The sequence below is a fragment of the Echiichthys vipera genome (assembly GCF_963691815.1).
Source record: "Echiichthys vipera genome assembly, chromosome: 7".
Lineage (NCBI taxonomy): Eukaryota > Metazoa > Chordata > Actinopteri > Perciformes > Trachinidae > Echiichthys > Echiichthys vipera.
Genome location: NC_139832.1, coordinates 27,988,447 through 28,010,580, shown reverse-complemented (window position 1 = coordinate 28,010,580; position 22,134 = coordinate 27,988,447). Strand labels below are relative to the sequence as shown.

Here is a 22,134-nt window from a genome sequence, read left to right as displayed (position 1 = left end):
GGACACTCACTGGAAGTGAGCCGTCCTCAGTGTTATCATTTCCACCTGTGCTGCTCCTGTTCCAGGTTGTAATGTCAGGGCTGAGTTCAACAGGACTTTTATTTTAAACGCCCTCTGAAAAGATGTTTTCCATTTTTCTGACTGATTAGAAATCTGCTCAGGTCGAAGGCTGACTGAGCTAAGCTGGGAATGACATGAGGTCACTTAACTCTACATAAGTCCACATGCCCACGCAGTTTTTTTTTTTTTGATGTTATGATAAAATGTTATGTTGTGATGTTGTATTTTTTCTTTATTGTATAGTAAGTGTTTGCATATGTATTTTGTATTATATTGTACATGTATTCTGTGCTTTTTTCTTTTTTCTTCTCTTTTCTTCTTTTTAATCTTTTTTTTATTTTTTATTGCCTTTTCACATCATGGCCAGGGGACTACAGATGAAAACTCGCCTTCTGGCTGATTCTGGCTTTTTGAACCATGTGTAATCATGTGTTTTATGAAATTGCATTGTCCCCTTTGAAATAAACTAATACCTAATACCTAGTCCTGAGGAGAAGTCTGATTAGAAAACACCCGTGTGGCTGCACCATGCCTGTGCCTTTGACTCTCCATGTCTCCAATATAAAGATGGTTGTCTTCTACAGAAACAAAAGATTTAAATTTGTTTACACTTAACCCAGTCCTGAAGACCTTTAGAAGTGTATCCACGAAGCTATTATTAACACAGACAACATCAAACCATCAAATTTCAAGCTGTGTGAACCAATATGTGACCTGACAGACACACAGCCCTGACGTATGATCAATAATGTTGTTATGGCAAAAGGTTATCAAAAGCTGACTTCTTGTAACTTATATGGTTTGTTACAAAGAACCATATAAGTTACAAGTAGTCAGCTTTTGAAAAACACTGGCAACTGTTTGTAAAATGGATTTTTCTAATCAAGTGATGCATTTCCCATGTGATCTATGCAGCAGACACTGAGCATTTTCATTACCGTTATCATTGGAGTTTTCCATTCATCTGACAAGTGTAAGTTGGATATTCACTGGTCTTTTTCACTAGGATGATCTAAGCCAAGCTAAGATCAATTTAGATGCTTACTTTGTCTGTGTGCTGCTGTAGGTAGTGAACGCTGCAAAATAGCTGACTTTATGATAATAATAATAATAATAATAATAATAATAATGAATGCTTTATTATTCCCTCCTGGGGGAATTCAATGATTCTTTTCACACGTAGGAAATAAAAACACATGCATTACTGAAGAGATGTCAGAGTGAAGAGGTTGCTCATGGACAGGGGTTTCCTAGCAGTTGGGGTTTAAGTGACATGCTCAATAGCACCTCAGCAGTGCCCAGGATGTGAACTGGCACCTTTCCAACTACCAGTCCACATTCTGTACCTGATCCATGCAGGGACTTGAACCGACGATCCTCCTTCCAAAGCCAAGTCCCTTACTACTACAAGAAGAAGAATTACTGCCATCCACTTCAATGTCACTGTGAGAGTGAACAATTAAGTTTCTACATAATGAGCTGAAACTCACTGGAAAACTCTGTAAAGTCAAGGGGAGCTGCAGATTTGGGTGACCCAAACACAGCGTGTGCGAGCGTGTTTATATACAACATGGCCCACACGGTTTACAGTGCACCATCAAATCTCAAAGTGACAGCGATTCTTCAGGTTCAGACTCTTTAAGAAGGAAGAAAGCAATTATAAAGTTTGTAGAACAGCTAGAAGGTCCAGCTTTGCACGACAAATCATAAAACTCACCTTGTGAGACGGCACGGGGAAAGCTACACGGGCAACAAGGATTGTGTGGATGAGAGGAACGTTACAGCTATTACAAGCAAGAACACGCAAGACAAAGACACGGATCTTAAAACGTGTTTCCACACAAACCTGGGCGACGTCTAAGGTCATCACACCATCCATAGCCCGTTTATTGCTCAGGACAGGAAGGTCTGTGTGTTCAGAAAGTAGACTAACTCTCTTTTGTCTCTGTGTGTCTGCTGGAAAACTAATAAAGACAATGACATGTTATTCTGAAACGAGACATTTGTCTTCCATTTTCTTCTTATGCAATAATGTAACAAAACTACTTGGGATTCCCTGGTCTTTAATGAAATAGATCTATTTGAGGGTAAGCAGCAATGACACTTTCATAGGAGTAGCTAATCTTAATGTAGTATTAATAGACTTGACTACTGTAACGGTCTTCTGACTGGGGTCCCCCCAAAAAAGGATCAAACAGCTGCAGTTCCAGTTTGAACCAGAACAAATAGATCAGATCACATCACTTCAGTTCCTAAGACCTTCCACTGGCTCCCAGACAGCTGCAGAATAGATTTTAAACTTCTGCTTCTGGTTTACAAGTCACTGAATGGTTCTGGTCCAGAATACATGAAGGACATGTTAGTAGAGTATAAACCCAGTGGAGCTCTGAGATCTACAGACTCAGGTCAGATAGTGGAGCACAGAGTTCAGACTGGACATGATGAAGCAGCATTTAGCTGTGATGCTGCACACAACTGGAACAACTGGAGCACTTTGAAATCCAGGTTAAAAACATTTCTCTTTTCATGTGCTTATAGCTGAGCTCTTTTGAACAATGTTAAACATTATTTATCTTATTTTATTTTACTTTTTATTCTTCTTGTTGTTTATTTGCAAGAAGGACCAACACTCTCTCAGCTTCAGGACCGGACTTTTATTGCCTGGACAATGACGGAAATGAGCGGTCAGCTCACGGTCAAGCACAGCACTCGTTCGGCACAGCTTCATGGAGGAAAATTAGCAGGTTAGCTTAGCCTTGGAGCTAAGGTTGCTAGTTATAAACATTAAGCAAAATAAACCCTCTGTAACACATTTAGTTACATGTAAAACTGTCTCCAGCTTCCTGAACATAACATCATGATAACTGCATTATTACATTACATTGTTTACACAGTTTCAGTGTTCTATAACGCCGTGGTTCGTGTGACAAACCTAGCATGGGCTCAACCCTCGCACACTGGCACTGTGTTTCGTCCCAGCCCATATTTATGTGCTGAGGAGAGCCCTGCTAACCAGTGAGCGTCCATGATACATGAATAAGGATAAACATTATTACATTTGCTCCTGCTTCTAACTGTGTTTTTTGTTTTTATGCTGTTTTTAAAATCTGTTTTGTCTTTATGTAAAGCACATTGAGTTGCCCTGGTATGAAATGTGCTGTATAAATAAAGATGACTTGCCTTGCCTATTATGGAAAATGAGTGGCTTCATTAAAAACAAATGTTTAAAACAAACTGTATCAGATTGTATCATATCGTTATATATTAAAATGTCTCATTACCTGAATCATATTGTAGCCCATGTATCTAGATATGTATTGGATCATCTTATAAGGGAGAGATGCACACCGAAATAGAATAGAATAGAAATACTTTATTGATCCCAAGCGGAGCAAGTGCAGTGTAACTGTTGATGCAGCTTCATATAAAGCTGCTCTAATATTTCTTTATTTTTATAACAAACAGGCTACACAATTAGCATGCTCTGGCAGCTGCTGTAACAGTGACTGAGAGCAGGTTGAACTATGTGCTAATATAACAAGAGAATCTTCTGATTGGCTGAGCACCAAAAAGGTCTATGTACTGCACTTGGCGCCCTCAGTGTTTACATGCATTCTCAGAATTTTTCAAGAGGCCTAATCCATGTTTTCTATATCTGCTCTAAGTAGAACATTTAGATACAGCGTCTAATGTGACTACTGGAAGTGGACAAACTACACTGACCAGCTCTCTTGCTTCAAAGGCCTTCAGCGGCATGAGGCTGGGACAGAGATGAAACACACACACACACACACACACACACACACACACACACACACACACACACACACACACACACACACACACACACACACACACACAAACACACACACACACACACACACACACACACACACAGATGAGAGATATAGGCCTTGTCCGACAGCTGAGATATAGCACAAGAGCCCTGGGGAGTTTCAGGGGATTTCCACCGAGGGAATCGGACACGTTGTCTGATTTACACTAACACTTTGGCTAAACTTATGATACAAGTTCACAAAAGAAACATTGCTGTATCTGTCTTTATCCATCTCTACCTCGATCCGTCTCTGTCTGTTTTCTGCTCGGCTGCTTTCTCTCTCTCCATAAATACTGCGGTGGCCAGCGGTCGGGAACATTTTAAAGTTGTGGGTTATTATCTTTAAATATGTGAGTGTTATTGACTTACTGACAAATTGCATTCCCTATTGTCATAAGTTAGTGTGAATCTGAAGGTCGTAAGGGGGGAAGAAAAAACAAAAGAACGCATTTTAACCTAAAAAAAAAGAAGAAGCTAATTAGATGAGCATGAGAGAGGGAAAGAGAATGAAAAGAGTAAGAGAGCTGAGAGAGGCTGTATGAAAACACATTCATTTTTATCAGCCTTTACTGCTCCTTTTTTTTTTACTGCGAGGAGAGCCAAGGAATGCAGTGAGGAATCTAGTGCGAGATAAAGAGCAAAGTGGACGGTGCTGTACTGTACTGGGAGCGTGTGTGTGGATTGTGCAACTGTTTGTGTCTATAAAGTGAACACCATAGAGGTTTTTTCTACTTTGTTCTCTTGTCTTGTCATTCATAAACCAGGGCCAGTATTCCCAAAACATTTGCTTTTCCCACTCGGAGGACTCCTAAATAACAAGTGTTCTATTCTATCCTGCTGTATTACATACATATAACATATAAGTCATATTACTATAGATATTATTATAGTTACTGTTACTCTTTGGTTGCTTGCATCTCTGGAAATGTGTCTGTCTCTCTGTCTTTGTCTCTCTCTGTCCATCTGTTCGTCTTTTCTCTCTCCTTTTCTTCCTCCCCAACCGGTGCAGACAGATGTGCGTCCTCCACAGAGCTGGGTCTGTCTGACGTTCCTGTCTGTTATAGTGAAGGTTGTCGTTGCCACCGTACTCTACGGGGGAATTGTTGGGTCTCTGTAAATCATAAATAAGTCATAGAGTGTGGTCTTTACCTACTCTGTAAAGTGTCCTGAGATAACTTTTGTTATGATTTGGCACTATAAATAAAATTGAATTGAATAGAATTGTTCCTCACGAAAAGTGGAGGAGTTGACCCTGCTGCTATGGATGATGTCGTGTTTCATCAAACTGTGATTGTCTGTTTTGAGTCCCTGTCAGTGAAGAAATACTGGAGAAGGTGTGTTTCCATATCCAAATAAAGAGTTTAAAATTAAATGATTGAACGTGAAATAAAGAGTAATAAAGTCTGCTGACTAGTCAAGAATATGTGCAGTTAATTATAAGTCTCTACATGTCTGGCAGCAATTAACAATTAGCAGGTGTCCATTTAAGAAGCCCCTTAATAATCAGACTACAATAACCATGATGATAGTGAGAGGTGCAACAATTTTTACTTCTTGCCCAACTTGTGCCTCGAAAGGGACGACATTATTAAAGGAGAATTCAGTCAGGATAACTGCAAAAGACAAAGATTTGTGGGAAAATATATAATATACAGCTTTCCAACTATCATTAAAGGTTTCCAAAACATTGAGGCAATTATTGCTACGTTCCCACTGCAGGTCTTATTGCACAATTCAGATTTTTTTTTTGTTGCTCAAATTGGATTTGATTGATTTGATTAAGACACATTACATCTTTAAATGTGGCCTGTCTACATACTACTGTGTAAACAACTCACGCTCCTCAAAGTGACCCGTATGAGCAGTTGACCATTGAAGACATCAGGTCACAATGGTGTTTACAGAAGCGAACATGGCAACATCATTGATATTGTAGGACTTTATGGCTTAATGCTAAAAACAGTGTGTGGCAGCAGCAGGCATATTTCATAAAAACTTCCCTCTCCTCCACTGACCGCCTGCTTCACTGCTGTCCTCCATGTTGGTTTTGATTCTGTTCCCCGCCTGTGTTACACTTTTTTTTTTCAATCAACTTTATTTGTCATTCATTTACAAAACAGTGCAGTGCCGGTCAGAATGACGTCAAAGTCACATTATATCCGATTCAAGTCACTAACTGCAATGTAAACGTTTGTGTCAGCAGCCATTTTAGGGTTGTTTGTGATTTGTTCTCAGTGACTGCGGAGTCCTCCTGACCACTTCTAACTGTTCACACATTCAGGAGCTGCTTTTACTGCTAAATGCTCTGTGAAATACTCTTAGACCAGAACTGCAGGAGTCCTATTTTTTAAAGAGTTACTCCTGAATCAGCTAGTTAGTTAAAGTTACTTTTAGCCTTAGGACTAAAACTAATGTGACCCTAAATAATGGACTGATAAATGCAGACTTCATATGAAACAACAAAGAGACTTTTAAAAGAAAACATAAAGACCACTGAGACAAACTGGTATCAAAACAGTCACAATACATTTAAACAGAGAGAAACCATCATTTTCAATTCACTCACATTTTTGAGTACAAAAGGTTTCACTGACATTTGCTGTTTTATGACTCAAATATTCATACACATGAGAGAAAGGAAATGGAAGAAAAACACTTCCTGGATCCATCCAAAGATAAGTCTAAAATATATCACTTAAGTTACATATTTGGCCCCATGGGAAGAGTTCAGTTCCCATGGAGAAGAAGTATTATTTACATCTTGACCATAATGTCCTGGCCACAGAGCCAGTGTGACCGAACACACATATTTGAGAGCGTGCAGTGTCAAACAGCAAACACTGCAAAGTCCAGCAATATTTACACACCAGTGAGATAACAGACTCGGACTATTTGGCTCCGAGAGCGCTGAGCGCTGCTTGGAAAAAAAAAATCCAATCCTCACATTACTCAAAAACAAAACAAGTTGAACTTTTTTTAAATACAACAATAAAAGCACATTTGTGTTTGCAATGTTGCAATTGCAAACACTGCATATGGTGTTTCCACTTAATTTGATGTCTTTAAATCAAACTTAGCATTATCTGTGAAACCTTTAAGGGCAGAGAGCACTATTGTGTGCACGAGCACGGACAAAGAGACTGAATGACACCTCCCTCCCTTTAAATCATTACAGTGAAAGCACAAACAGATAATAAATAAGCCTTCCCAAAGTAGTTCATCCTACGAGATATTTACAGCTAAAAAGGTGCTAAGCTGTAGGGGCGTATACGTAGCTGACCTTTGACCTCACTGTACACACGGTGCCAAGAAAACTGTCAATAACTGCACGGGGATGAATAAAATATTACATCAGAGTTAAGATTGAAACATTTTTGTTTGACGTCCAAGCACCAACATTCACTCTAGGCAATGGCATCTTCTGAAAAGTACAGTAGATCGTAGCGTGTACATTTTCATATTTACACCTCTCCAACACAGCATTTTTAAATGTACAGGTAAACAGACACTTAAGTTAAGTCATGCTCTTTTCAGTTGTTCTGGCTGACTTTATAAAACGATAATTCAATCCTTTTTAAGAGATAATCTGTGATATATTGTACTTTAGTTATAGGTAAGTCCCATGAAAAGACCAAAACCGACAATGAATGAATTCTAACAAGTCACAGACCTCAACGCCATAGACCAGGAGTCAGCAACCTTTTTGATACGAAGTGCCACTTTTACAGGTTCTTGTAAATCAGTGTGCCATATAAACGTCCTTCAAGCCCGCTCTGGAAGTGTTACCCCCCCCCACACACACACACACCTGTGCCAAATTCTGTGAAGATGACAATCAGTACTAGCCAATCAGAGGCAGAGTTGGGCGGGTCTTTGTGAATGTAGAAGGGGGAAAGAAGTGATGTCCAAACAAAGCTTCATGAAGCTATATGAAGTATTTTCTTTATTTTCTGAACCCTGACGACACTCACTGTCCAACAAAAGGTTGAAAGCACAACAAATTACCAGTCCTATAGCCTTTTTTCTTTAAACCAAGAGCTCCATCTAGTGGCTTCATAAAATAAAGAAAATGCTTCATGAAGCTTCATTAGGAAAAAGTCAGTCAAACTACAAAGCGCTACATAATTTGCACACTTGTTGCTATGGTTAATGTGCCATTGGTTAAGCTTCCACGTGTCACTGGTGGCACCCGGGGCCAAGGTTGCTGGCCCCTGCCATAGAGGTTCAAGATCTGTCATATCAACAAGCCAGACATTTGTATTGGATAACATGTTACTTCCATGTTCCAGTGAGCGTGGGCACTGTCATTTATTTTAAGTCAACCCCATATACTGCAGCATATATGCAGTTGAAAATAGTCCCAATCAAATTCACTGTTTTCACCTGTTTGACATTAACATTTGCTAACAGCGCCCTGCTCTTCCAGGATATGATTGAACCCTTTTAAACATACAATATTTTGTATGTGACCTTCATTAGGGACAAATTCAGTGTTCAGACCAGAAACAGCGTGTTGAAAAAAAGATGCAAGGGCTGTGCGGGTGAAGTTTGAATTCATTAATTCAACTGAATGAGGGGGGGTTTGGTTTTCGCAAAGTGCTAATGTTTGTCTGAATATAAACATATTCTTGGTTTTGGTCCTTTAATGGGATTTCTTGGCAATAACCTAAAAAAGGAATTTCTAATTCCACAACCTGGATGAATAGAGACTGTTTCCAAGCCACACGTGTTTGAATGTGTCAGACTCTTTTGACCCAGAGTGTAGACGGTGGTGTCTCCTTCTTTAAATTAAAATGATGTACAACTACTATTAACTGTTTTAAGGGAACCATTAGGACTCTGCTGGTTCACTCACAGAATAGTTTATTGGATGCGATGGGGGTCACCAGGTTTGGATTAACCAGAGAAAATATAAGCAGATGTAACCCAGATGTTTACACTGAAAACTGGGATAGGGGCTGACAACAGACTCAGATGGCCAGCTGGAGCTTGGTGAGGTTCCTCTGGTGCATGTTGTGGTGTCGCACCAACTCGTCGCTCCGGGCAAACTTCTTCTGACAGTTGGGCCACCGGCAGTTAAACGGCTTCTCGCCTGACAGAGAGCAGGGATAGACGGGGGACGGGTTGGAAGAGACAGAAGGTGGGTGGAGGAAGGAGAGGTAGAGAGGATGGTAATGACAAGAGGTGGAGAGAGTAGGATTTAGAAAGGATGCAAGCCAGGTGGCATCACAGTGAAAAGAAAGAGGAAAATGAGAGAAAAATTAGAATATTATGCTGATGAAAAGATTAAATGGACTTTATATGGTACTGTATCTAGTACATAATGCATATAAAACAAGTATTATATATGTTGACATTCTAATTTACTGTATGCAACTGTATACTATATACATTCATATCAAATGGATAAAGAAGAAATGGAAAAATAAAAGTTTACGCACTTGTTTTACCTGTATGAGTCCGGGTGTGTGTCTTAAGGTGGTCAGACCGAGAGAACTTTCTCTGACACGTCTCGCATTGGAAGGGTTTAACTCCTAAACACATGTACAGTATGCATGCACACACACAAACACACACACACACACACACACACAGAAAACACAAGTTCAACAACACACGCACACACACACAAACACACACACACACACACACACACACACACACACACACACACACACACACACACACACACACACACACACACACACACACACACACACACACACACACAAACACAGAGAGGGAGATAGAAAAATACAGTAGAGCAGAGGTTTGCAGGGAAGCCATTCCAAAGTTCGACCAGCCTTTAGCAACTTCATCTGAGGGAGTGAAGGAGTTCTCCACTGTACAAAAAATGCGAACTGTGCATCGCAAAAGACTGCATTATCCATAAAATGGCTGTCATGCAAACAGGAGAGGAGAGCAGTGAGTGGAGAGAGCAAATACAGCGAAGTGAAAGGGGAAAGATAAAATAAAGAGAGCGAGACAGGTTGAGAAAACGGATCAAACCTGTGTGTCTCCTCTGGTGTCTTTTGAGCTGGTCAGAGCGAGAAAACCTCCGGCCACAGTCTGTGAACTCACACTGGTACGGTTTCTCCCCTGGAGAGGACAGTTAAGTAGGATTTAATTTCAAATCATCTCATCACTTCTTTATCCCTGAAGTTGTCACAGAAATCACACACTCACAGAAAAATCAGGTGACAGCACGGTTCTCCATGCGGATGTTGGACAATAGTGATAAAATATATGTAGGGCTGACACACTTAGGTGGTGAATGCCAAAACTCTTCTGGTTCCAGCTTCTCAGATGTGGCTTTTTGCTGTTTTTCTTAGTATTTTACATGAACTGAATATGAAGCGTAAGCTGAGTCCTGCAGCGCGAGAGGAAGAAATACTCTGCCCTCTCTCAGGAACATCTTTAGAATCACAGTATTGCAGAGGTAACCTGAATTAAGCAGCTCGCTGCTGCTGCTGCTGCTGCTGCACTGGCTCTTCATTGTGACAGTCGACTAATAAACCAATCTCGTAACCATGGATGTATTTTCTCCCAACAAGAGACAAAGATATTTGGTCCAGTGGATACGTCACTTAACTGAGTTAAAGGTTGAATATGGAGAATGAGCCAAACAGTGCCATCTAGTGTCTCAAGATCGTAGTCGCAACAACAAAAAATAATTCCAGCCATCTTGTTGCCAGGTTCGTTGCCGAGTCAAATGTAAGAGTAATTTGGACTAATTTATTAATTTACAACAGTAATTAACATTAACCAGTCTTCAGCTAGAAGTCTTTGTTTGAGTGCTGTGTAATCCATTAGCTAGCTCTCAACTCAACATGATTATTTTCTTGTAGCAACAACAGACAAACGTGGCAACCAGCAAAGCCCAACGCTATTGGCTGCTACCATGGAAACAGAACGAGACAGAAAGTCATTGTCAAACCCGTCAAAACATTTTAAAAATATTAATTCAGACTAAATCTATTTTTTTAAGGAAGAGCAAAACTTTCATTCTGTACCCCTCAAAATGCCCCGTGGGTGTATTCTTATTTTTTTAAATGTAGTTTTTAAAAATTATTCTACATCTTCAACCTTTAACCTTTGAGTGAAGTAGGAAGAGATTGGCTACAGTAACTGTCTAGGATGTGTCTGGAAGTGTAATACTACAGCATATTTTCCTGTTTTTGTTGGTTTCACCTGTGTGTTTGCGACTGTGCATCTGCAGATGAGACAGCTTGAAGTAACGTTTGTTGCATCCTGGGTAGGCACACATGAACGGACGCTTCTCGCTGCTCTCTGACCGCACTATGGCTGGAGCGATGCTGGGCACCCGCCGCACGTCCTGCAAACACACACACACACACACACACACACACACACACACACACACACACACACACACACACACACACACACACACACACACACACACACACACACACACACACACACACACACACACACACACACACACACACACACACACACACACACACACACACACACACACACTCATCATTTAAAGCCAAGCCACTCAAGGCAAAATTAACAAAGACTCTCCCAGGACATCAATAATTGAACCAGTAAAATGTAATTTAGACAACAGGCAATTAAATCTGTCTTGTGTGTAAATAAATGCATGTGATGTGTCTGGCTCATGGGGATCATTACAATAAAATGCTCATATATTCATTAGATGGGAATTAGCAGTAAAATGACCCCAGAGTGACTGCAGCCCAGAGGGAGCAGTTAGTCACGGCTCTTAAACAGACCCGCTTCCACAGCACCCCATTACAGCCTGCTGCTCACTGCTGACACTGCTGCAGGCGAACAACAGGACATTTTCTACATACGTTCATCTGATTAGTAAATCTTAGAATAATCTTTTCATTTTTTCAGTGTTTGCCAATCTAGTCAGCCCTGTCGGCAGAAAAAAAACTCTGTATTGAGTGTTTCTGCAGGTCTGTTATCAAATGTTTCTGGTACCCTTTTATGTTTGTATGAGATTTACCAAACTTCAACTCAATATTATATTAGTTTAGAGCCAGAGCACCAGAAGTCACATGATGTAGTAAAACAAGCCACAATTTCGATTGTTCGTGTCCCATGTCGAAGTGAAACTTAATTACATGACAGACATACTCTTTTTAACCTAAACCTAACCATGCCATTTTGTTGCCTAAACCTAAGCAGAGACTGTTTAGAAGTAATAGTTTTTGTCTGAATTCACGACGTTAACCACCAGTTTAAAGGTGCCATGTGTACCTGCCACATGCTCCAACATATAGGGGGCAGCATTTCACCGTGTGAAAAAATTTCATGATTTAGAGGACACTGTTCAGGATTGTGTAGTTAGACACTCAATAAACCTGCAATGTCCTCAAAATATAACTAAGATTCTGCGTTTAAGAGACTGTTGTGATGGACAGGGAGAGAGAGACAGAGAGTCTAGCTCCATCCCGGTGGAGATTACTCGCTCTGTGTAGTGCACGGGGACACACAGGACGGCATGCAGGCTAGGCTAAGAGCAGCCCAGCTTAAACCTGCTGTACCCAACGTCTTTGTCACCAAAACCCGCTCTCAACAAGCTGGACAACATGAAGCTGTAGATGATCACTAACCACTGCATAGATAGCTGCATTATAGTGATAACAGGTATCTTACTGCAGGAAAACTTCCCAGACTTAATCGCGGAGGGGAGCGTACCTATGTTCCCCGGGTCCTATGTTCCCCGCTTTGTGTGACCGGGGAACATCGGACCCTTTTACAGAAAGTGCTTATGCGACCGGGGAACATAGGAATATAGGGATGACCCCCCCGGTGGAGCTAGCAGGTGGCATCATCTATGTTGCTACTTTGCATCACCTCACTGTCCCTGTAGAACAAGTTATCTCCACTGAGATGAAGCTAGACTCTCTGGCGCCCATTTTAGTCTCTTAATCGCGGAGTCTCAGTTTGAGTGTAGGTGTTTTTCATTTTATGCGTGCTCACTTTTGTACTGCTGTGTAGCTGCTTCTGTCAGCCACGGCAGGACTTGACGCTACAGTGACTCACAGAGAATGAGTACGTTTTGCTATTCACAGAGATGTGTCGGATCAAGAGTCAAAATGCAGCAAAGGTTACCCTGAATTAAAGAGTTAGCTCACACTGTTAACACTGGCAATGCACTTTGATGTTGTAAAATACTAAGGCACGGTCACACACAGGAGAAATTAACATCTAATGTGAGAGAAGGGGCGGATAAAACATTTGCACATTTATGTGGCGTTCTACTTTAGTGAACCGGTGAAGTCGCAGCCTCAACCAACAGCAAGGCAGTGTGTGTAGTAAACACTGTTTGGCTGTAGTTTTTCACAGAAGCCAAGATGGAGGAGACGTTGATTGTCGCCGTGTCTAACCATGTCTGACCAGCCGGCACCAACAATCAATCACTGTCGCCACAGATTTGACAGAGAAAATAAAAATACAACTGAGGTTCCAAACACAACTCATGCAGGTGAATTTTGATAAAATGTACGTAAAAGGCTGTAAACAAAAAGTGATTTAAAACTATTTTCATCCATAAGTGTTGGTACGGTACAGATGATCAATTATCATTTTAACATTTTTAACTCAGGAAAACAACAAATTATTATTCCGTTTTTTTATCACTCTTCCTAATGGTTGGCTATATCAACATATGAAAAATCATCAATCAACTATCTTTTTAACCAAGTCTTGCCCTGAATTATTACAAGTTTCAGCCATAAGCTCCTGCTTTAACCTAAACCTTTTTATCACGCTCAGTATTATAACCATGACAGTCTCGCCTCAGCAGGCGATGGTCACTGCATCCACGCATGTGTGACCGTACCTTAATAGCAGCTGGGGAGGGAGCATGTGATTGGCTGAAAGGTGTCAGGGTGGTGATAGGTAATGAAAAGAGACACTATGACATAAAAAAACCACATGAAATATAAGTATAATAAGGAAAATTGACATTTTAAAAAAATGAAAAGGGAAATTCTGCAATGAAAATTTCTACAATGAAAAAAAAAGTTCCATTATTGTGAAAATAACAATAACATAAAACTGTAGAATTTAAATAATAATTTGAATTATATAACAAATTGTTCTATAATGTATTTATGTGTAATTCTTAAACCCTGTGGGGCTCCAGACTAAAGTACCTGAAAATGATCCAGCATGCCTAACTGCAGTAATCAAGAGTAACGTCAGGTGCTGCTAGTTAGTTTAAATAGAGATCAACAAAGCTGAGTCAGAGTCATTGGTTACATGATTCTTGTTCATAGGATTCAGTTTTCAACAAACTGCTTTTGCTGGTCACAGAGCAAAATTGATGAGGAGTGAAATCCCACGGCTGTTATCTGTATTTCCATGGGCACTGACTGAGAGTTAGTGAGATCCCTGGAATGAAAATGGAGCAGAGCATCACTTTGCTCCTCAATCTGTTCTCTCACATTTTAGCAGCTCTTAAATTCCATTATAAAAGGCATACAAGTTTGTCAATTATTTCACACCGGGCCAGATCTCTTATGTGTGTTTTGTGCAATCCATGAAGAGAAGACAGAAAAAAGGAGCAAATGAAGAAAAGGAGCACGGTGAATGATGAAACAGGCCCCAAATGGAAAGAAAGATTTCTAAAAGTCCTGCTGTGGACTAAGAGCAGGTCTGGAGAATCTCTGCTCCCTGTCCTTTAGAGCTGCTGACAGACAATAATTAAGATCTAATGATTTATTAACATGCTGATCCTCGGATGGAAACTGTATCTTTAACCAGTGTGTGCGCGTGTGTGTGCGTGCGTGTGTGTTTCTCCACTGCTAATGGATTTGTGGAAAAAGATTCCTCTTGGCCTTTAGAGCTGCCTTATAAGAAATATCTATGTGTGTGTGTGTGTGTGTGTGTGTGTGTGTGTGTGTGTGTGTGTGTGTGTGTGTGTGTGTGTGTGTGTGTGTGTGTGTGTGTGTGTGTGTGTGTGTGTCTGTGTGTGTGTGTCTGTGTGTGTGTGTGTAATTCTCCTCTGCTACATATCAGTATTTCCTCTTCACATAGCCTGGTCATTGCATCAGGCTCTCCACCACTCATCTCCTTCACTCTAAAATATGTCCAATTTATGTACTTTTTTTCTATCTTTGTGATTTTCCTCCCATGTTTGTTAGGTTTCTCTTTTTGCAAGCGACCATTACAGAAGAAGTCAGTTGTGTGTATAACAAAAAGCACCAAACAGGTACAGGACAGCAGACAGAAGGTCAGTGTGACCTCACAGTGACTTCTTGACAATGAAAACAGAAGTGAAATACAGAGACGAAGTAGTAGCAGAGTCCTACCTGTATGCCCCTGAAGACTCCATGTGTGTGTATGCGGTACTGTGTGCTGCAGCTGTACAACATGGGGGTGTTGGGGTCACTGTCGTAGCCTGTTGCATGGCTGCCAACACAGAAAGAGAAAAGAGTGATTAAAAAGTGAAATAACAGTTAGTTTAGCTAAAGTTATAATCCGTAAAATTTTCATTTAGGTAACTATCTTTCAAAGAGTGAGTCAAAACAATGGGGATTGATCACATGACCCACTAAAGAAAGCACTTATTTGCTGCTTTGCTGAGAAATACAATCTTTGTGTCTGTGTCGACATTCGCTATATTCAAATGCCCCTCAAGGGTAATGGGGTGTTTTTCACGTCAGTCAGCAGCGCTTGGTCTGCCCAGGTGGAGCTGGTCACTGCTGATTATGCTGCGTTCAATTTTACTCGGATATCGGGAACTTCCAACTTCCAACGAGTAAAAGTGCAATGAAACTGAACGCTCAAGTCTGAGTTTAGCGTCAGGCTCGCTGTGATGTTTCTGACCGGTGCAGTAACAATGCATCACTGCTGACTCACAATGGAGGATCAACAGAATTATGCAGTATGTGAAGGCATCACGCAGCATTGCGGAGGTGAGAGCTGCCAATCTACTGACATCATACAGTCGACAATGTTCACTTTCCAAAGGAACTCTGGGAGATGAGGTCCCAGAGGCTCGCCTGCAGTTAAATCTAAACGCAAAAGCAGCCGCTAGAAACAACGTATCTCTATTCTTACGGATTACAATTTCAAAAGTGAGAAAATCATTACTTCATAGTTCAACACCTTGACACAGAGAGATGTATCAAAAGCCAGCTGGAGAACAAGAGTAGACAACTATTCCATCAAAAATGTTCTGCTTCCAAAATATCAAAACGGAAAATTCTGTGCCACTAAATCCTTTTACAATCACAGAAAGGTAAAAAGGTTTCCATGCGGACGGCTGTCACATACAGTAGGATGGATGTAAAGCAGAGAAACATCATATAACAAGATGCAATAATATAATTCAGTGGCATAAATCCATACAGTGTAACACTGGCAGATATAGCCTACAGAGCATAAACTGCTGTTTGACCGAAGGTAAAGGGTCATGAAGGTATCATTATTCAAACCTGTTCACCTTGTCACATGCAGTACTGCTCAGCCCCTAATGGAAAACACAGACCAATCATTTGTAGTTTCGCCCACTGAAGCCTGTGGTTGTGTGTGTATGCCTCTGTTTACACACACCCATGTTTGCCTCAGGATAAATTGTAGTAATTGATGGTGATCCTTTAACTTTTGATCCAGCACCATTTTGTTTTATTCATTTGTCCAGTACTTTTATTCATGACAAAATAACTACCGAACTAATGACATTCCTATTATCGTCAACCGTAGACTACTTTGTGTTAAGTGCCATTTAACAAATGTCAGCATGTTATCATGCTAAACTAACTTGGTGCTGTTGTTGTGTCCCAAATCACACACTTCCCCCTTCAAACTGGCTTTTTTGAAGGTGAAAGTGCGTTCACGCTGGAAGTCGGTAAAATGCAGTGTGCTGCATTTATCCAGTCGCACACTCAAAAACGGCCAAACCGCTGAGTACGGATCAATTGGACACTCAACCCCCTCAATTGCCGCCATTTTGTCTACGTAGCGGAAGAAGCAAGACTTAATTCAAACAACAACAACAGCGCAACGGAGCGGAGGTTCACTTTATAAATGTAAAAAGAGGATCACAAGGATTTTTGGCGGTGTGCTGAGTCAGAAGAGTTGTTGGAAATGCTTTTGGAAAAAAACAGAAGAAGAAATACGATCGCCATTTCCAAGTGCTCAGCAGCAGTGTGTGATTTGAGAGCACTTACTGGGGAAATTGAGTGCACTGATCGTGTCAGCACATAGGACACACACGAATGCACGAATGTCAGCACACTTACTGCACAGCATGTGTCTCAAATCACATACTTCCACAGTTATACTTGGATATACACACTGATGAAGTACAGCAAAAAGCAGTGCACTGCGAGTACCCAGATGCTGCACTAATAACGCTGGACACTACTCACCCTGAATGGACGCCATCTTTGCTACGTAGCCAAAGCTACAGGGAACAAAAATTTATAGCGTGTTATACATGTGTTTTATTGACTAACCACCACTATACTGTCGTCGGATAGTGAGAAAACAGACAACAGGTGGTGGTCATGCTCCATCTGTTTGCAGTTCACCATGAAAAAGTAGCAGAAGAAGAAGTAGGCTAAGTGCCGGCCGTGTGTGATTGGAGACAAAACTCCCCTGTTGAAATGTGTGCATTACCCAGTGAGTATTCAGTGAACACATTGTGCATGTAAGTGTACTGACAGAGGGATTTGAAAAACAGCTACAGTAAACACCAGTCTACCTGCTAAACATCCGCATGTTAGCATTGTCAGTGTAAGCATGTTAGCATGCTAGCAGTTCCGACTGCTAGCATGGCTGTAGACCTGTCAACTAAATATGTGCAGGCCATCACATCAAAATTTCACTGGCATTTTTGACAAACCAAAGACTTTTCCTAATGGTTATTATCTATATTTATTTTTTCATTAAAAATAAATCTTTTGAAAATTTCAAACTGCTTGCTTTTCTGACTAACAGTCCAAAACTCAAAGATATTCAATTACCAATGATAAAAAAACAGAGAAAAGCAGTACAACCAGGTAACATTTGGCTTGAAACATTACATAAAGAATAAATCTAAACTAAAAATCTTAATATTAAGTAATTATTACAGAAAAGTTTCCTGTTGATCAGATCATTCATCAATGAGACGGATCCTTCATCAGCTATTACAGCAACACTCCCAGTAGGACACAAACAGCTTTTAGTATCTCCCTCTGACTTAAAGAGCAGACCAAAGCCGCCTCTGTTTGACACAGCTGCCAGTGTTGCAGCTCCTATCTTCTTTTGATAACACGCAGAGAAACAGAAAGCTCTTGTCCATGTTAAAAATGTTATATTTTAGTGTGTCTAACCAAACGGGGAGGATGGGAGTTCTCATCCTGTGCTGTTGCAGTGGGAAGTATACGGCTGAGCACTCATAAGGTGCTCTTTGTCTGCCTACCTCCAAGGACAGGAGAGACACTGAGACTACGTCAGCGGCAGCATGGTGTTAATCATACTGAATGCTACTTTACTTATGTTCATTCATACTTTTTGTGTGTGTGTGTGTGTGTGTGTGTGTGTGTGTGTGGGGGGGGGGGGTTACCAGGGATTCTAATAATAATTTTTAATATAATATAATAAAATGTCCTAACCTACAACAGTCAGGAAGTACAGATTTATTAGATTACCTACAGTGTCACACTGTCCACAGAACCCCCTCTTCTGCAGGTGATGAGTGGTTCAGGGTTTTAACGTGAACACTGGGAACACTGGGAACACTGGGAACACCGGGAACACTGGGAACGGGCTGGTCCTCTCTAAGTGGAACTCCCCTACGCTTCCTTTTCCTCATCTCCTCCTCCTCTCCCCGCCCCTCCTTATCTCCCTGTCCTAGACTGACTCCCTCCTCTTCCTCCTCATCCTTACTACTCCCTCACACCTCCCTTCCCTTCTCCCTCTTCCCCTCATTGACAGAGAAAGTACAAAGAGAAACACCACCACAGTCAGAGCAGACCAAGGCCACTGGAACACCGTATCAACCTTCTCTTAAGACCTTTTTTTAATGCTCATGGAAAGGAAAACACGACGGCCTGTCTCTTGTCTTTTCAGTCACTTACTGACATAAAATCAACAACGCTCTGATATCTGATTTAATGAGCCTCACAACAGAGACGTTCATCCTCACAACCACCCCTCTGCACACACACACACACACACACACACACACACACACACACACACACACATACACACACACACACACACACACACACACACACACACACACACGTTCCTCTGTTAACCATGATGAATGCCCGTTGGCTCAGGGTAGAAGGTATTCGTCATCCGACACAGATGCTGCTCAGCGTGCAGCAGGTCACAATGACATAAAGTACAGTTCATACTACACTACAGACTGTTTTTAACTCTATTAGTACAGTGACCCTTTCTAACTGGTTTCTAATATATATATATATATATTTTATATATTTAATTTAATCCAGTGAATTATGTTTATTCACCATAGGCAGAATGGTGGTTTGTTGTCAGTATAATCGACTGTATAAAGATGCACGACGTGGCTCCAACTGTATAAAAATGGAGCCAAAATATCCCAGATACAGGCGCCACTATTACTATAATTCCGGGTCAGGAGTCTGCGCAGTAGAGATCGGGCGGTGGAGCCATACCATACAAAAATACTGTCCATACAATCTACGGTCAATAAATCTAACATGCTGGTGCAAAGTAAGATATCTCTCATAGTCTGAAGCATGTACCATCAAATAACATATCTTTAATAATATAATGCAGTGTTTCCCAAAGTTAAGGTCGGGACACAAAAAGTCCGCAATCAGCAGAGTAAAATGCTATGATATGCTAATTCATTTTTCTACTTAAAATAGAAGAAGAGAGCTAATGTTTGCCCCACTGGTCTGTTCTGGTCAGATGCTGTGGTGGGGCTGTTTACCTCTCTCTTCTCACAAACGTTAAATTCTATGATTCCCTCACTCTCGATGAATTCATGATGTATTTTGGTAAGTTAGGGTCTCTGGGAGATAACAAATTTCTCTTTTGGGTCTGAAAATGTTTTGGAACCACTGATATAATGGTAGAATCACACTTTTTTTTTTTAAACTAAAGTTTAAATATTCATGGCGGTGTGGTGGTTAGCACTGTCACCTCACAGCAAAAGGATCGAATCCCAGCGCGGAGCCTTCTGTGTGGAGTTTGCATGTCCTCCCCGTGTCTGCGTGGGTTTTCTCCGGGTTCTCCGGTTTCCTCCCACAGTCCAAAGACATGCAGGTGTTAGGTTCATTGATGACTCTAAATCACCCGTAGGTGTGAATGTGAGTGTGAATGGTCTGTCCAGCCCCCCGCGACCCCGATAGGGACAAGCGGTTGAAGATGGATGGATGGATGGATGGGAATATTCATAACTGACAGACATCACGCTGCCAGCTGCACTGGTCTACTTGCATGAGTTTGCATTCACTTTACATAAAGGTCTTTTACCTTTGAACTTATATTAGGAGCTGTAACGAACACTGCACTCTCTGGGGATTGTGAAAAGGGCTTTGGTCTAATAGATTTGCCCATTCATTTGTTCATAACTAATCAAACAATTTCTCCTTTTTCATGCTTGCTCAAGTCCCCTGTACAATTTGCTCAGTTTATTACAAAGACAACTTCTGCTTAAAGTTTACTTCAGTGTTTATTTTGGTCGATTTTTCCATTTATCTGCTGACCGAGCCAGGAGTGTGAAATAGGATTATGTCCATCGAACCTGGTTTTGAAACATGCTGAATGACCTCATGTACCAAACTATAATAAACACTGTGTTATGAACTGACACTGCCATCGCTGGTCCAAAACAATCAGCCTGTTCATACTCACTTATAACCTGCTCTTCATGTTTCTTACTCAACATAAAGTTCACTGACTGCTGCTATTTGAAGAGAGCAATGGTCCTACCTCTTTATGGTGGATGCCAGTGTATTGACAGGGTTCCATGCCACACACTCCAACTGAGAGGTCATTTGATATACATTTTCTCCGCTGTGGAGGGAAGACACACGTAGAAGAAAAGCTCATGAGCTCAGTTAGCAGAGTTGACTGTGTGTATCCATTTGCGTGGCTGTGCTTTGTTGTCCTCATAGAAGCACTCTAATGAAAAATGCCAACACACACACACTAACACACACACACACACATAAACACACACACACACACACACACACACACACACACACACACACACACACACACACACACACACACACACACACACACACACACACACACACACACACACACACACACACACACAAAGTTGGAGCTGAGGTTAAAAAATGTGACCCTAAGAAAGCTAAATTATCCCATAACAGCCACCTTTTTATTAAACACAGCAGACTCCACATTCATTATTCAGGCTTGCTGTGTGATTAAATACACTGCTGAAAACACACACACACACACACACACACACACACACACACACACACACACATACTCACACACACACACACACACACACACACATACACACACACACACACACACACACACACACATACACACACACACACACACACACACACACACACACACACACACACACACACACACACACACACACACACACACACACACACACACACACACACAAACACACTGGATTTATAGCTCTCACCCCCTAACGCCACAGCCCCTCTATCACACCACCTGCGGGCTCGCAGCAGTCTGAACGGGGTAGATGTGGTGCCTGGTACCCTGCTCATTACACAGCTATTATTCTATAGTACAGGAGGGGTACGCAGCCAGCAGAGCACACATGGTATTCCTGCTGAAGTATTGTTGGAATGGAGTCAGAGCACAAGATTTAAAGTAATGATTCATGACATGTTCAAATAAATAAGTGTCCGCTTTTCTTCTCTCTTGCTGACTGATGGAGCCCATCACTGAGTCCGCCTACATTCATTCAAGGAAAGCCCTCTGACTGAGAGTTTCTCCCAATGTGTGTTACAGTACTTCTCCTGGGAAACCAACCTGGTTCACAGGAGGCCAGCAGCAGACATAACTTTAAAAAAAACGGAACACCAAACTGGTAATTCCCCATGAGGAATGATAGTTACCATGGATGAACAAAAAGAGTGTAACTATGGTAACATTATCAACAAAAAAATCCTAGATAAAACCATATCATGTCCTAAGATATGAAGCATGTGAGAAGTGCAGTAAGTAAGTAGGGAACATTATTTTTTTTAAAAAAA

At 41.1% G+C, this 22,134-nt stretch overlaps 1 protein-coding gene across 2 annotated transcripts in view; it reads right to left on the bottom strand.

The window, feature by feature from the left end:
* Positions 1 to 8,868: 8,868 nt before the first annotated feature.
* wt1a (WT1 transcription factor a) overlaps positions 8,869 to 22,134 on the bottom strand; it is a gene marked incomplete at both ends in the record, with an annotated part of 24,019 nt that continues 10,753 nt past the window's right edge. The window contains 6 exons of one of the 2 annotated variants that reach the window (XM_083916214.1): positions 8,869 to 8,990; positions 9,340 to 9,432; positions 9,908 to 9,997; positions 11,090 to 11,234; positions 15,220 to 15,319; positions 20,837 to 20,920. In XM_083916214.1, the coding sequence (XP_083772340.1) occupies positions 8,869 to 8,990; positions 9,340 to 9,432; positions 9,908 to 9,997; positions 11,090 to 11,234; positions 15,220 to 15,319; positions 20,837 to 20,920 (634 nt within the window). The remainder of the gene's footprint in view (positions 8,991 to 9,339; positions 9,433 to 9,907; positions 9,998 to 11,089; positions 11,235 to 15,219; positions 15,320 to 20,836; positions 20,921 to 22,134) is intronic. The other variant, XM_083916215.1, reaches the window with a different exon arrangement.